General features: G+C 36.5%; 1 protein-coding gene across 6 annotated transcripts in view; it reads left to right on the top strand.

Annotated features, from left to right (window-relative positions):
* Window positions 1-16,654, top strand: part of PCDH7 (protocadherin 7) — a 1,158,392-nt gene extending 1,141,738 nt beyond the window's left edge. For all 6 annotated transcript variants that reach the window (XM_073609016.1, XM_073609012.1, XM_073609000.1 and 3 more), the window contains one exon: window positions 12,350-16,654. In XM_073609016.1, the coding sequence (XP_073465117.1) occupies window positions 12,350-12,726 (377 nt within the window). In that variant the 3' untranslated portion in view covers window positions 12,727-16,654. The remainder of the gene's footprint in view (window positions 1-12,349) is intronic.
* The last annotated feature ends 905 nt before the right edge of the window (window positions 16,655-17,559 follow it).

Genomic DNA, 17,559 nt, shown 5'->3' with positions numbered 1-17,559 from the left:
ACAGAGAAAGAAAACATGGGGGTGAGCTTGATCTAGGTTTTTTTTTTTTTTTATTTTCATGTAAAATGTCCCATGTACATTAAGCCTCACACAAACTTTTTTTTTCTCTGCAAGGAGAGAGAGAGAGAGAGAAGATGTATCCCTCTCCTCCATTCACATAGAAAGAAAACATGGGGGCTGACTTCACAGTGACTGATCACTGTGATAGCAAAATACAAGGCTGTCACGGAGATCAGGTGACCTAGTATCTCGAATTCCTGGTCCCGATTGTTAGTACAGGGCCCAGGGCTCTCAGTGAGACCCTGATCTCTTTGCTGGGAGCATGCTGCATGGGATATACGCAATTATGCAGCCCCAGGGAAAAAAGCCCAGTCCAGTGAGCATGCATATTATTTTACGTCGGTGTAAGGGGTTAATCAATATCCACTGATCATGTAGTATTGAAAATCTGACTGCTGTTTATAGAAACATGTTCTCATGTTCCCATAAAATCTTTTATCTAGAAAGTCTAAATCCAAAACTTGCCAAATAAGGCTTTGCCATCATGTCTACCCAGTGACAGGAAGAATCCAAATCATTGCTACAGACAGTAAGCTCAGTTCTGTCTTGAAATGCATTTATACATAAGAGGAAATGTAAAAGTGACAGCACAGCATGTGTAGGATACAACATTTAAGAGAAACGTCCAGGATCATTATGTTAGAATACTCTATATTCTATACATGTGCTATGTACTGTACATTTACTGGATGGCAAAATGCTCATTTTTACTGTGATGTCTGTGAACATGTCTATGAAGAGGTTGCAAAGCCATAATTTTGTGTGTTGCTCATCGATAATGCGTGAGAAATCACATGACTACTTAGGTGCATTTATATCCATCAAGCCATGCAAAAAGCAGAGCTTTTGCTTTGCTATGTAATTACTTTTATTTGAAGGCACCTGAAAGAAATATACTGTATATGGCAGGCAATTATGAGACATAGGAAAGCCTGACAGAAGTGCTTATGCAGTCATGTACTATGTCATGTGCAGTGTTAATGCAGAGGAGTCCAATGACCATGACACAAAATAATGAATATTTGATAGCTGTTTGGAGTTTTTTTAATACATTTGAGTTTCCAACCATCTAGAAATTTTACAGCTTACAATGTAAAATAAAAATGTTTGTGTCCAGGTTTGCTCAGTGACCTTGTAGTTGCAGTCGTGATGCCTTGGATACTGTTCTTACAAAGAGTCATAATGTAGATATTAATGATATGTAAACCTATTTCTATAGTTTGGGATATGTCCTAACCTGTGGCAGTTCCTGGCTGGTTGAGATTTATATGTATATTCCGATCCATCTCATAGCAGTCAGTAATTAAACCACTGGGTTTATTTTATTAACAATGTTCAAAAGACTTGCAGCCACCCCTTGATGATACCAATACGCCACACCAGGCATATAAGCTGGGATTCCTCATAACGAGGATTGGTAATAGGTAAGCTCCCTGCCATGCTAGTTCCGTTGGTGCTTTTAGAAGGGTGTTCTGCAAATTGGAGACTAACTTCCACTGGGTGTTTCTCTCAAAGCCCAGGAAGATGTATGGGTAGTTAAAGGGTTTGTAAAGGCAGTTTTATTTTTAAATAACAAACATGTTAGGCTTGCCTGCTCTATGCTATGGGTTTGCACAGAGCAGCCCTGATCCTCCTCTTCTCGGGTCCCCTGACAGCGCTCAGGGCCCCTCCCCCCTTCCGAATGCCCCCAAAGCAAGCAGCTTGCTATGAGCGCATTCAAATGTGCTCGTTCCCAAGCTCCGCTCTCTGTGTCCATAAGCAGCAATCATAGTGGCTGTTCAGCCACTTAATTGTTTTTACAGGTGGCGGGAGGGGACATCCCCCCCTCTGATCGCCCTATGATGCTTCTACTGGCTCACCCGTGGGATCGGCGAGCCAGAGAATGAATCGCCTGGCGGTGTCCATTTACCATATAGTTATCTCTATGACCTTCGGGGGCAGGGCGTGACGTTAAGACATCACATCATGCTTCGGCAGTTGTAAACACTGCTGTTGTCTTGGCTGGGAAGTCAAGATTGTTTTTTTGTTTCAATTTTAGGCTTTCCAGCATAGAGGCAAGACCTGGGGACTTATAGACCCCAGATCTCACTGTAAAGAGGACCTGTCATACCCTATTCCTATTACAAGGGATTGTATTAGGAATAAAAGTGCTAAAAAAAATGTAAAGGGAAAGTGTCAAGATATAAAAATAACAGTAAAATAAACAATAAAAAAATTAAATAATTTAAAGCGCTCCCGTCCCTGCGTTCTCACTTGCAGAAGCGAACGCATATATACATTGCACCTGCATATGTAAACAGCGTTCAAACCAGACATGTGAGGCATCACCACAAACGTTAGAGTGAGAGCAATAATTCTAGCACTAGACCTCCTCTGTAACTCCAAATAGGCAACCTGTACAAAAATTGGAAAGTGTTGCCTATGGAGATTTTTAAGTACCAAAGTTTAGCGCCATTCCACAAGTGTGTGCAATTTTAAAGCCTGACATGTTAGGTATCTATTTACTTGGCATAACATCATCTTTCACAATAAGGAAAAAAAAATTAGGCTAACTTTAGTGTTTTGTTTTTTTTTATACTTCATGAAACAATTTTTTTCCAAAAAGAGCGTTTAAAAATTGCTTACCGTGTGACCTAAAAAGTTGCAACTTCCACCATTTTATTCCCTAGGGTCTCTGTTAAAAAACATATATTATGTTTTGGGGTTCTCAGAAACTTTCTAGCAAAAAAATTATAATTTTTTACATGTAGGAGAGAAGTGTCAGAATTGGCCTGGGGGGGCAAGTGGTTAACGTGGCAGTGTGTTCCTAGCATAGCTATCTCTCTGATTACTGCAAGCATTGCTGTGTATACAGAATGTATTATATACCATACGGAATGTGCAGTTGCTGTTTTATAGATGATACAGTGCATTGGGGTTCATTTACTAAAACTGGAGAGTGCAAAATCTGGAGCAGCTGTGCGTGGTAGCCAATCAGCTTCTAACTTCCACTTGTCCAATTAACAATTTGACAAAAAGGCTACGTTCACAATTGTGTGACTTGTCATGCAACATTGTACACATCTTTTTAGCACTTCAACACTGTGGGTGTTTTCCACTGCCCCAGAAAGCGGCTATGTGTTGGCAGCTTGCAGAGACGGAGCCGTCTAATGTCTTGGGTTACCATGATGTCGGCAACTCTGGCCCGATAGGGTTCCCGGCTACTAGGCATTCGCTGGTTGCATTGCACATGTGTGGCTGGCGGTTCCGGTTTTGATTGGATTAGGTGCAGTTGCCTGGCAACCCATTACACCTGTCCTGATGTCTGCTTCTGACAGATGTGCCCGTTCGAGCTCCAGAATAAAGTTAATACTGTTGCTGATGGTGCTAAGAATCATGCAAAGCTGAATGTGCAGGTCAGTGTGGACAATCCAACTTTCTACAAATAAACAATACTGTGAGATGTCTGTTGGTAATTACTGGCTTTTTGGCAGAACTTATGATGTCATACCTATCCAGGGGTGGGTGGTTTATTTTTTGCCTCTTTCTGATTGGTGGATGTTTATTTATACATGTTGCGCTGTTAATTTACACTTATCACATGCCTGACGAAGGGGTCCTATGTGGCACCAAAAAGTTGCACTTTCTTGCTTGTGATGTGATTAAGCTTTAATAAAAAACATTTGGACTGAAAATCCGTTACGTTCTGGCAAATATATTCATTGTGGCTTTCATGATCCAGTCTCCAGCTGGTGGTTGCTACAGTACCCAGTATCCTAGAGCTTTCTCCAGGAGCGTGTGGGATGGGAATAGGGACTATCAATTGTACACACAAAGTCACATGACAAGTCACAGCCCATTGATTTCAGTAGAACCTACTCAAATCTATGCAACTTAAAAGAGGTTCCTGCACTACATTTAAGCGATTTTCTTGTAACTTCAGTACCGAAGAGTGTAAAAGTTATGTGAAAGTCACACTCTAAAGTCGTACTCGAAATCAGATGACTTTGGAGTCGTAGAAGTGTGAACGGAGCCTAAAACCTGGAAGCGGATTGCTTTCTATGCAGAGCTGCACAAGATTTTGCACTTTCCAGTTCTAGTAAATCAACCGCAGTGTGTATTTATATGCTTACTGCTGTATAGGCTCTTTGCAATTCTGCACCTACCCTGTAAGCATTAAAAGGCCCCTGTTTAGGTTTCAAAGGCCTCTGTTTATGTGATTGAAGAGCTGTATATATTGTCTGTAATATTTTATTTAAATAGTTGTTGTCTGTAATTATGGCATGGTCTTTTATAGTTTAGCGACAATCTAATAGGTCATACCCTCTATTTTCATTGTACACTCACCATTTTCATCCTAAAACAGCTCTTCTAGGATGACATCTCTGCAAATGGTGTTCAGATGTTATTTTCATACCTGTCCTAGTATACTGTATACTGTTGCTGGTGTATTATATTACAATCAGCCATGTAACTGTAACGCAGAGCTTAAGAGAACAAGCCTGCTTATTGTACTAACTTCTTGCTGTATCATTCTATCTATTAATAAACACTCTATCATTTGAATACAATCTTATATCTTTCATACTCTTTATGACCTGTGAGTAGGTGTTCCCTTTAAAGTCCCGTAAGAGGATCAATTTCCATTTATCTTGCTGTATCATTTGTCCATGAAAGAAAATCATTTTTATTTTTATTATTTTATTAAATTGTATTTTATTTTACTAATTTTTTTATGTTATACAATTGTATTTTGTTAAATTGTATGTGTTTATACAGTATCTCACAAAAGTCACATTTTTTGTAAATATTTTATTATATCTTCTCATGTGACAACACTGAAGAAATTACACTTTGATACAATGAAAAGTAGTGAGTGTACATAGTTATACCACTGACTAAAAATGTAGAAGTAGTACATTTAAATCTCTACAGTACAGGAAGAACCAACATAATCTGGGTTAAAGCTACAAAATACAGGTCATATGCATTGCATAAAATGAACCTTTATTTGAAAAGCAATCCTCTTGCCATACCTTTAAGAAGTAAGAGAGTAACAATAGCTGTATGATGGTGATGAACACTTGTGTTCTCTTGTTGTATTTTCTGCATGCTGGGTAGAACTCCCAAGTGGCAGTGGTCTGAGAATTGATGTGCTGACAAATGTCAATATTTCTGTTATCCATCATTGAGGAAAGAAACTGCAGGAGTCAGGGCTGCAGCAGAATTTAAAGGTATTGCTTAGAGACGTATTGATGATTAGTTAGAGTACACTACTGCAGAAACATGCAAATGGTAAAATGTTCCATGTTCATTTTACAAATAATTGGAAACACTTTGCTAAAATGTTGACATATATTTTGCGTAGCCTATATTTTATTAACCTTAAACCTTTATGACTATATATTAATGCTAGTTATCTCAATAAAAAGATATACACTTGTGTAAGTAAGGCATTAACCTAGGGCTCTCTATCTTACAATATCTAGTCATAACAGACTAAATATCAGCAGGTTAATCAGGATATACATGGGCCAAAAACCAGTCAATCAGTGCTGTCTTTTCCTTTTGGTCCGTGCGTACTAATGTCTGTTCTGTCAAACAGTCATGCTGGAAAGCATCAACATTCAATCAGTGCTTTCAGCCAATGGCTGCAAGTGCTGATTTGTATATTCTAACAGGAAAGAGGGGTGGGAATCCCAGCCAGTCAATTTGAAAATAAAATTACCTGATTTCCCCATACACACATTCGAGGTGGATGATGGAATCCTCCCTGCTGAGTCATTGTATTCTGAAAACTGGGAGACTTCATCCATTAGAAAACACTGACTATAGCCTGCAATGCTGGTCAAGTGAAAAATACCAACAGGCTAGTTGTACAGAAGTCAAACAGTAGATTGAGTTCTGTACAACCAGCCTGCCCATACATGGATTGAAGTTCATCCAGTTCCTGCTGAACTGGTTAAATTTTGATTCATGTATGGCCAGCTTTAGGCTACTTAAATAAAGGGGTACTGCTTACATGTTCACAAATTCACCCCCTTTGCATATATTCACTTTCTATTTGTTCCCTCACTGCCTTGGTCACCTGCCAGAGCAAAGCAGTGTATAAGCCTTAAGACAGTTTGGTTGAAGCTTAAACAGGGCTAAGAATTACATTTTCCCCACATGTCTTACTTAACAGAACTGGAGAGACATAGGCACCCAGTGCAGCTTTGTGAAGGAAAGAGAGGAGAATATCATTTTCCCCCATACCCAAGAGTACTAGGTATTGTACTTCACGCTGGCATGTAAACAAGTGAATGAAAAGTGAGCATAAAGAACCAAAGTCGGCAAGGAGGATGGGACAGATAGGTAAAACTGTTACTGTGCCCTGTATAAGTAAAGAAAGGGATATTTTTTTTAGTTAAATCCACTGATATTGTAGCTGTACATGTAAATAAGTTGGGTCTCGCCACAAAAGGTCAACATGCATTTTGAATGGTAGGGATGGAAACTCTAACTGAGTAATAGCCCCACCCTTACGATGTGTGAAAAAATAAGAAAATGTTAAAAGGGCTTTTAACAGCATTAGGAATATTTCAATCCAAAGTGATGTTGTACCAGTTAGATGGGAAATGCGAAATTAACAATCAAATTCACTTTATTTGTGAGCACTTTACCATCAGCAGTATGGAATATAGAATATTTGGTTTCTTTATTTCAGCTGACTTTTATTTCCCTGATTAAAATGCTTTTTTTTTCTCTACAAATGTGACTAATATGAAAAATGTGTTCATTTTAGTGACAAATTATGTAATTCAAAGGGAATGTCAAAATATGTTGCATTCAAATGAATTTTAAAATGATATATTTTTATGTGATAAAATGCTTTGAAAATGATACATTATGGTAAATTACCAAAGAACTCATATTCCAATAGAAGGATACTTTTTATGGAATTGCAGAAAATAATTTAATGCTACATGATTTTAAAAAGCAACTTTTCAAAGATACTCTTTCTTCTTATACTTATTAAAACCATAAAATCAATACTAAACGGTAAATATTTGATTGTACTGACATAATATAACATAAACAGGTATTATATCTGCTGATCCCTTAAAGCGGTTGTATACCCGCTGAAATTTTTTTTTTTTTACCCCTGTAAAGCAAAAGGCATAATGAGCTAGTATGCACCGCATACTAGCTCATTATGAAATACTTACCTTAGAACGAGGAGTCGGTATCTTAGCTGGTCTACGCCGAGGGAGCTGTCATGTTGCCTCGGGGTGTCTTCCGGGTATCACGGTTCCACGCTGTGAGTGGCTGGAGCCGCAATGTCATCACTCCCGCGCATGCGCGCGGGAGATTTCTTACCCGGCAAGGTCCGGCAGTTGCCGGGCCTTCAGCCGAGAATCCCCTGTGCGCATGTGCCGCTGCAGTCAGCGGCTCATAGCAAGGGGAATATCTCCTAAACTGTACAGGTTTAGGAGATATTTTTTTTCCCTACAGGTAAGCCTTATTATAGGCTTACCTGTAGGTAAAAGTTTAAAAAAAGACTATACAGCCACTTTAATATAATCTAAAGGGAATGCATACTTTCTTTTCATCAACTTTGCTTTTTTGGAACATTTGTAGGTTTGTTAACATTTTTTATCCTGTATACATGACATTGGGGTTATTTACGAAAGGTAAATCCACTTTGCACTGCAAGTGCACTTGAAATTGCACTGAAAGTGCACTTGGAAGTGCAGTCGCTCTAAATCTAAGGGATAGATCTGAAATGAGTGGAAGCTCTGCTGATTTTATCATCCAATCATGTGCAAGCTAAAATGCTGTTTTTTATTTTCCTTGCATGTCCCCCTCGGATCTACAGCGACTTTACTTCCAAGTGCACTTTCAGTGCACGTTCAAGCGCACTTGCAGTGCAAAGTGGATTTTCCTTTGGTAAATAACCCCCATTGTGTTTGCAAAGTCTACAGAGATAAGTTTTGTTTTTATGCCTTCTAGCAGGTTAAATCTACTAGTTAAGACATTGCCATCCTTGTTAGCAGATGTGGAGAGTGATGTATCCATCCTCTGATCATCATGTGTGTGTTTAGCAAAATACAGCAGCACCAAGGCTAAAGTCAAGTTATAAAGGACCCTTTGTCCACTTGCTCTCTTGTTTTGATGAATGGATAATAGAACATGAGGACCAATAAAGGATTTAAAATATCTATGAAAATTAAGCATTAAAGACAGACATGGTAAACTAGTATCTTAGATGAGGAAAAGGAAATTAGATGTTTAACCACTTCCATACCGGGCCTATTCTGGCACTCCTACATGTAAAAATCATATTTTTTTTTGCTAGAAAATTACTCAGAACCCCCAAACATTACATATGTTTTTTTAGCAGACACCCTAGGGAATAAAATGGCAGTCATTGCATGGTATTTGTGCAACAATTGTTAAAACGCATTTTTTTGGAAGAAAAACATGAATTAAAAAATAACAAAACAGTAAACTTAGCACATTTTTTTTGTACAATGTGAAATATGATGTTACGCTGAGTAAATAGATACCCAACATGTTACGCTTTAAAATTGTGCACACTCATGGAATGGTGCCAAACCTCCATAGGAGACGCTTTAAAATTTTTTACAGGTTACCAGTTTAGAGTTACAGAGGAGGAGCTCTAACGTACATGGCAATACCTCACATGTGTGTTTTGAACGGCATTTACATATGTGGGCGGGACTTATGCATGCATTCACTTTTGAGCGCCAGCTACTCAAGACAGGAGCATTTTAATTTTTTTTTGCTTTATTTTTTTTGTTTACATTTTCTTTTACATTTTTAATCACTTTTATTCCTATTACAAGGAATGTAAACATCCCTTGTAATAGGAATGGTTTGTGACAGGTCCTCTTTATGGAGAGATGCAGGGTCAACGGTCAATAAGACCCCAGATCTCTCCTCCAGGCTGGAAATCATGAGATCAAAAAAAATCCACGATCTCATGCTTACCAGCTGCTATCGCGGCTTTGTTTATAACCGCGGCCCAGACGTGACATCATAAGATCGCACCCGGGCCTCCGACGTCGTAGAGATGACTGGTGACCATTTGGTCACTGGACAGCTCTATGGTCATCATCCGGCAGTGGCCGATTCTTTCTCCGGGTCCCCGACGGCACAGGAGAGCCCGGAGAAGCACCGGATGGCGGTGGGAGGGGGGAGGCATGGCACCTTGTTGATGGAGACAAGGGCTTCATCTATACATTCCAGAAGTGATGTGAGGGTTTTCTGGGAGTGACAAAAATAAGGGGAACCCCAGAAATCCCCCAAGTGGAATGAGTATGGGACAAATTTCCCCCCTTGTCACTCATTTCAAATAAATAAATACATAAATAAAAGTAAATAAAAAACCCATACCCTGACAAAGTATTTTATTTGAGAAAAAAAAAGTAAACCATAATTCCAATGTATATCCAAGCTGTCTAGCAATGTAGATCCTTGAGAGCGTGGAATTGTAATTAATTTAAATTGTTCATGAGGAAAGAGCCCTAAAGAGATATAACACCATAAAACAAGTGGTCTGAAAAACTTTTTATGCACACTCCTGGCTTTGCTTAGACTTGTCTGATGTTGGGTCAGAAACTCAGGAGTCAAACCATGTCTGGCAGATACCTTCCTGTTCAATAAGAGAGCTGGGGTACCCATTCATAGGCTGTACTTTTAAAAGTTTTAAAGGTTTGACAAGTTCTTTATAAGACTTTGTAATATCAGTGTGTGGCACGGATATTTTTGTTTCTTCCATAAGTATATCAATATGTATAAATGTACTGTATAATAAGACGGAGAAGAAAAATTGAAGGATATAAACTATAATGAACAAACAGCAATCTTCTTCCTGTAATATGACGAAAGGTGATATTTGACTGGTTTAAAGGACAGCTGCAATATGCACATCATTATTGCTGTTTGTTTTTAAAAATAGGTCCAAAAACCCTAGGTGTAAACTATGATCCAGCGCTTAGAGTTAGGGTTCCAAAAAGACGTTTAAGTCAAATTATATCTTGTAATTTATTACATATGGAGTGTACCTGCTATACAGTGTTCAGACTTCAGGAAAAGTCTGTCTGCCTAGATGTCTTACCAGTGCGGGCTATTAATGAGATGGTCTTTTATGGGCCCCATGATATTTCTCCTGTTGATGAAGCAATGAAATATTTGATGTTAACAAGACGTCATTGTTCATGGTCTGACAAAGTGGCTTTTACTATTTCTAGTGGGTAATGACAGTAGATTGGCTTACTGTATACTTAGCACGCAATGCTTCTTTAACTGAAATAAGATGTTTTATGTATGTAAAACGTCTACTCCAAAATATCTTGTTTGTTGCACACATGCTGGAATGGATAGTTATTTTTTTCCCCCATCATTATTTTGAATGGATTTTAGATTCTAATATTAATCAGAATGGTAGACCATAGATTTTCTCAAGTTGTTGAAAGAACTCTAAGGCTGGGTTCACACTATTGAGAATTGAATGCGGGTTTCACTGCATCCAATTCACATAGCAGGAGATTGTGACTGGCTCTCTATGGAGCAGGTTCACACATCTGCGCAGCGGCTATGGTGCAAATTGCACTAGAGCCCTGTACATCTTTTGGTCCATTTCAGGTTCAAATTCAGCCCAAAGTTCGGGCTGAAATTGGACCTGAAATGGTGAATGGATACGCACCGGACTCCTGCTGTGAGCCGCTGAGTTCTCAAGTGTGAACCCAGCCTTAGGTAGGCATTATGAACACCTATGTTATACAGTATGTGAAACTACAGGGATGGTACAACAAAGCTCTATATTTATAATATGGAGCATTGGCCAACCTTTTAATACGTATTCACATCAACTAAATGATTTCTATAAAAAACGTAATAATAATTAATATTAATGTTATTAATAAATAAAAGACAAGAACTCAGATTAGAAGAAACCTGCCAGTTGCTTGGCTGTCGCACAGAACCTCTTGCTTAAAGTACAGGTATGCAGATAAGATCTTCTGAATTTCCACTGGCATGCCTGATTTGCATAATTGCTTTACATCACTGCTTCTGTATAAAAGTATAAAAGCAAAAGTAAACTCTCATTGATGGGAGTGATTGCTTGCCATAATGTGCAAGTGTGCACCGCCTACTTATGTATTATGGCATACTTACATCTGAATGTGTGGTCCTCCAGCAATGATGGGTCCAGGATCCTGTTACTTCTTTGTCCCCTATCTCTCTGAGTATAAAACCGGAGTGTATACTGCAACATACAGTGTACATAGCAGACAAAATATACCAGGAGACATGAAAAAGATACTTTGCATTTCTCTTCTGCCAAACAATTCTACATCTTGGTGATTTTTTGTTTGGGGCAGCTTAGTTTTGATATAAATGCAGGTGATAAAAGTTAGAGCTACAGTTATTGTTGGAAATTCAATAAAGCTGTTGTACAACTTTTTGGGTTTTATTTCCTCTTGCTAATGAGCTGAGCCAATTCATGAAGCATCTGTGACACTTTTTTCTGACAGCGACTTGTGTACCAAATTCAGGCATTTCTTAAATGTGCCACATTTACATTGTGGTGCAATGAATGCGCCAAATTCTAAATGAAATACCCGACAGCTCGCATCTTACAAAACTGGAGCTAATTAAGACCAAATTTCTTTTAGCGTAGAGACAGATTTTAGTAAAATGTGTTTTAAAAGTGGCGCAGTATGTGCCAAATCTAAGTACAAGTTCTAGCTACATGAATTTGGTACCTGCTACACCACTTTTAAAACATATGTGAGACACTTTCGCAGAATATATCTGTGCAAGTCTTTATGAATTTCAATGATTGTGTACAGAAGGATGAAAGTAATGACCAATGACATTTCCCATATTACCCACATGACAGATTTATCTTAACATAACATAAGGAATAATTTCACTCAAGCCCCTGTTCCCTTTTCACATCTAAATAGATTTAGAATAAAGTGCAATTAATCCTTTAGAAATTCAACGTTTATGATTCTTTACAAATTTCAATGTCAAGATAAAAATAGACATATATATATATATATATATATATATATATATATATATATATATATATATATATATATATATATATATTGAGAATCACAGACATATGTATATGTTAAAGTTTTAAAGGCAAATATAGAAATCATTTTATTTTTGTAAATGGTTTTAACAAGTTTTACAATTTTTAGTCAGCCACTGTCTTGTTTTGTTTTTCGGTACTTCAAAAATTGGTTTTATTCCATAATTAATAAAGGGCTCTTTTTTCTTTCAGACTCAAGACCTTTGCCGGATGTAGCTTTAACTGGTAAATGCACAAGAGAATGTGATGAATATGGGCACTCTGACTCCTGCTGGATGCCAGTTCGTACATCACCTGAAAGGAAGCCGAAGAACCAGCCAAAACTTTCAACATTCATGCCAGTCGATGAAAGAGATAACCAAGAAAAGCTGGCCAATGGAGAGGTTTCACTTATGGGCGATCGCAACAGGAATCTACTTAACAAAAAGTTGGCATCGTATGAGACCTTCAATGCAGCCACATTCAGTAAAAGTGAAGAAGCCAATCCCGAGGATATTCCCCTTAAGCAAGCGGGGGAGTACAAGCCATCTCCCGTCAACACTTTAACTAGAAGAGAAGTTTACTTGTGAGCTATTTGAAGCAGCAGGGTTCTTTCATATATATTACGAGCAAAGAATTAAGTTAAAACTTTACAGTTACCACAATATAACACAGAAATATGAGGGGGCCACCAAAGAGACAAAGGCTTTGCCTGCCACTTTTGCCTCCATATCAGGCACTTCATTATCATGTCTGCTTGACAATATTGTGATATAAAGAGACCATTGTTATTACTTGCATGTGTTAGCTTTTCCACTGCTATTCTTTTCACTCGATTGATGGTTGCAAGAGATTTTAATGGCAACTGGACTGATTAACAGAACACAGATCACTGATGTTATTCATAAGCAAAAGCATGTAACATAGCATTCTAATTGTGTCTAATTGTGAAATGATTCATTTTTGACAGCTTAGTTGACTACAATCAAGATATATCTGAATGGAACATATGTTAAAAAGAGCCTTTTTTCCATATTATACTCATTGTTTGTATTAAGCTTCATCAGATGGACAGCCATATTGACTACTAATGTCATTTATACAAAACAGAACACAAACAATCTAAAGTTAATCCTTTGTGTGTAGGGCATCGGTCCATGTGTAGGAGAACATAGTGAAAATAAGCACAATGTTTTTGAGAGGAACCTTTCCTGATGTCAACAACTGAAGGTTTCTCCCAAGCTGTTGTGCTTTTCTGGCTGCATTTGTTTCCTAGTTTGTGTTTACCTAGATTACTTCATACTTTGGGAAGACTGTTTTCCAAAAAGCACCTAGCTGTTTGATGAAAATTAGAAAGACATAGAGGCTTCAAGCCAATCAACAGAAGTCTCATTTGTGTAGTGCAAATAACATTTTAAATATTAAGTTCAGAACCAGAAGGTTCTGAATATGTAGTGTCATTGACATGTTTGGTCACTGTCGTTCTTAAATGAAATCAGCATTAAAAAGAACAATCCATGCAATATGTAAACATGATCATATACTGTATGTTTTTGGATTAAAGAGCTAATATGAGAAATAGCAAATAAATCTTACAAATGGCCTTCAATAAAAGCCTAAGGTAGTACAACCTAATATGTAAGTCTGCAGGTACAGATACAAACACACATATGAATGAATGACATGTTCTCAAGCAAAGAATGTAATTTGCTGTATTATAATGAGGAAGCTAAGTAGGATTTAGCCATGCAAAGAAATATGTATATTCAGTTTTTAAAATGGGCACATCATTATCCACTATGGTGTAAAATAAGAACAATAATCTAAAGATGGGAGTTCACAAAAAAACGTAAAAGTAAAAAACTCATTAAAATAAAAAAATTACCCTTTAGCATTATTGACATTTTACATTTAGAATGAAAAAGACAATTTACTTCTATGACAGAAAGAGTTGAGCGATAACATGCAATAGGCTTGATTCAAAAAGCGTTAACACCCACCTAAGGCACTCTATGTTCAGTTATGTGACTGTAATGTTCAAATCACTCTGGACTCAGCTAAAAATAACTGTAACTTAAAAAAAAAAAATCCTTGTCCTGGTGTGTTAGCTTTGTGAATTGAACCATTTGTGATTTACAGGTAATAATTTGCATGGATGGGGTAAGAAAAGAAACAAAGAACATTTGACATTGCTTTGGTAGATCAGAAATGATCTCTTTGGTTTACTTGACATGCCAGAATTTACTAATGTACAGATCATTCCTATTACCTAGAAGACTGCAAGCCAAACACAATTTACCCACACTGATCATTACAGGTCTCTCAGGTGACACTTTATATGGTAGCAAAATAAATAGTTCATATTTCAGACTTAGAGAAGTAAATGTAAAGCATTGACTTTTAAGTAGTTTATTTCCCCTAATTTTATTATGCAAATATACACTTAATTGTGTTTTAATAGGTTATTTTTATAACTAAATTTAATGCAGTACTTCATTCAATAATTATCTGTAATATATTGTGTGTATATCCTTCATTTTTGTTTCTCTTTGGGGGCCCTTTAGCTATTTTGCTTTTGTTGTTTTGTGCATGGTAGTTGTAAAACATGGGCATACCTACATGAACATAAATGCACATTAATTGTATGATAGGCATAGGAAAAGTGGATCCAAAACTTGACATCACTGAAGTTATGAAACATTGTATAATTTGTAAGTACTAGTTGAAAACAAAAACTCATCAAATGCTTTTTGTATACCTATGGATTTTACTGCATGTGTCTCCTGTCTGCATAGTCAATTATTTAAGCATACTGTACGCAAACATATTTTTTTTTTACCAGTATATTTTATTTGCTTAGTAAAAATACAGTTGTAATATAAAAAAAATGACATAAATAAAAAACATAGGATATTATAACTTTAAGTCATTCAGCAATTTTTACTCCATTAGAAAAAGAACAAAAAAAACCCTTCTACGATACACCTACATTTTATGCAATTACATTTTGTTAGAGCTAAATTGAATTAGAAAAATACAGTCTCTTTGTTTGTACACATCATTTCTAGTCAAACAAAAAATAAAGTAACCCTCATACTATAACATGTTGATTACTCTATTCACTTGGCTTGGCATGATAAAGAGAGCAGTATTTCCTTTTTTTAAAAAATTTAGATTTCATTTGAATAGTTTCTGTATGTTGCCTTTACTTATATTTAAAGGATTTTGTAGTAAAGAAAACAAAAAAAAGAAATGAAAAAAGGAAAAAATAGTAAAAAAAGAAACAATAAAAAGAGTGAATGCAAATTCTGCAACGTGCCTTTTATTCCTATTATTATTGTAAGATGGTGGTCATATTTGGAAGATAAAGGGTACTGGGCTCATCCTGACTTTATAAATTCTCTGCATTTCATAAGATTTATTTTCTGACAGCTCAGCTTCTACAGTTTCTACATCATGTTCAAAACTGTAAAAGAAAAATCCCTTCCTAATGATAGACCAATATAAATAAGTTGTTTATTCTCTGAGGGGTTTACACCATTGCTATAGAGGAGCATCTTTGAAATATGTGTTATACACTTGGGCTTGTGTTCTGTACAAAATGAGGAATACACAAATCCAAAGTCGAGTAATCAAATCATTTTCTTTGATTAACTATTATTATTTTTCATCAATTGTGTTTGACTGCTCTTTCATCTTGTTTGTATAATATTCATACAAATACCACATTAGGATTTCAGATGAACTGTGCATGCCTTTTTACATGACATTTCTAGATTTATGCATAATATCTTAACTACTTTATATGTGTGTATATAGGTAAATATGAATATATAAAGTCTGTAACCTCAATCTTACCGTCTGTTGCTCTTTCAGAACTGCATTTAATTGTGTGTTGAATATGATTCTGGACTGGCTGGCTTGCTGCCCGAGTTTCAGAGAAAGGATAAGAATATATATATATATATATATATATATATATATATATATATATATATATATATTTTTTTTTTTTTTTTAGCAGTAAAGGGAACAAGGTTTAAAAAGTTTCTTTTTTTTAATGTTATTTTCTCTATAAAAAGCCCAAGCAGGTCAAAAGCAAGAACAAGAATTGAGCCACATTGGTTTGAGTTGTAATTGGCAGAAATAAACATGTTTTTCTTTAAATTTAAGACTGGGATAGTTATCATTATCTGATTTTCTAACTTTCCTTAAAGGAACTGAATACACTTGCATACAATGTGGTATGATCTGTTTGTAATATTAATCATTGACTATTGTTCTGCAACTTGGATGTTGATAGTGAAGCAAAGAACAATTTAGTATTGTTTATTATAAGTCACTATGCACGCAGCTATGCTAAACAAGCAAAATGTATTAAATGCTAGTCCACTTCTATTTATGAAATATTTTACATAATTTAATTTGCTTTTGTACAGTTTTCTGTAAATAAATTGCTTGCCATGACTATTTTTCTTTCCTTTGGTCTTTGCAGATTAAAATATAATATGTTTAAAACCGTCTCCTTTTTTCCCTTCCCCTGAGTGTGTTACCAGAATATTGCCCATTTGAAAGAACCTGCACAAATTCCTGTGACATTTTGGTCAAAGCTTCTTTTTTTCAATAATCATTGTAAAGCAAAAAAAGAAAGAGAAACTTACTCCGATGATTGCCCACTTCATGGTTCAGCCAGGGTTATGCTTATGTTTGGATTATGAAAAATCACATGAATTTATTTGGGCTTTTAGCACAAGAAAAAAAGGTTTTCTTCTAACTTGCTTTTAAAGTGTACATGAAGCATCAATAATGGTAGAACTTTTGTCCAGATGCAAAAAAGGTGACCTTCTAGTACAATATTTTCACATTTTCCAGAATGATGAAAAAATAGCTTAAAGTGTAGTGACACATACCTACATATGCTTCACTTACATCTCTGAATCAGACTTTAATACATATAGTATAGAAAAAAGACCTGCTTAATGCAGAAAACAGGAAACTTATATATCAATTGGGAGGTTGGGATAGGTACATGATGAAATGCTCTCTGGGGTGAGCAACCTTTTAAGGTACAAGGACCAATCCAGACGTTGATCTTGATATACATTGGTGCATTTATTAGTGAATTGATTAGTGCTGTTTTCAATATATACAGGTACTTTACAATGCTCCAACGAAACAAAATGTCAAAAACAAAAAGCTAGCTTTGTCTTGGCACTAACCACACAAACGCATTACAGTCCTAACTAGCAGGGTTCACAAGTCAGCAACACAAATAATTCATTTTTCAACCCAGCAGTCCTATATGCTTCCCAGGTCACAAAGCCCTCACTGTGTGTCCCAACTGTTCCTAAATTGACTGAGGTGGCCTAGAGGTTTCAGAGGGTGCAAAACAAGAGCCTTGGGGATGCGTAAAGATGGCCATA

Source organism: Aquarana catesbeiana, linkage group LG01 (assembly GCF_042186555.1).
Source record: "Aquarana catesbeiana isolate 2022-GZ linkage group LG01, ASM4218655v1, whole genome shotgun sequence".
Classification (NCBI taxonomy): domain Eukaryota; kingdom Metazoa; phylum Chordata; class Amphibia; order Anura; family Ranidae; genus Aquarana; species Aquarana catesbeiana.
This window is presented reverse-complemented; position numbering and strand designations above follow the sequence as displayed.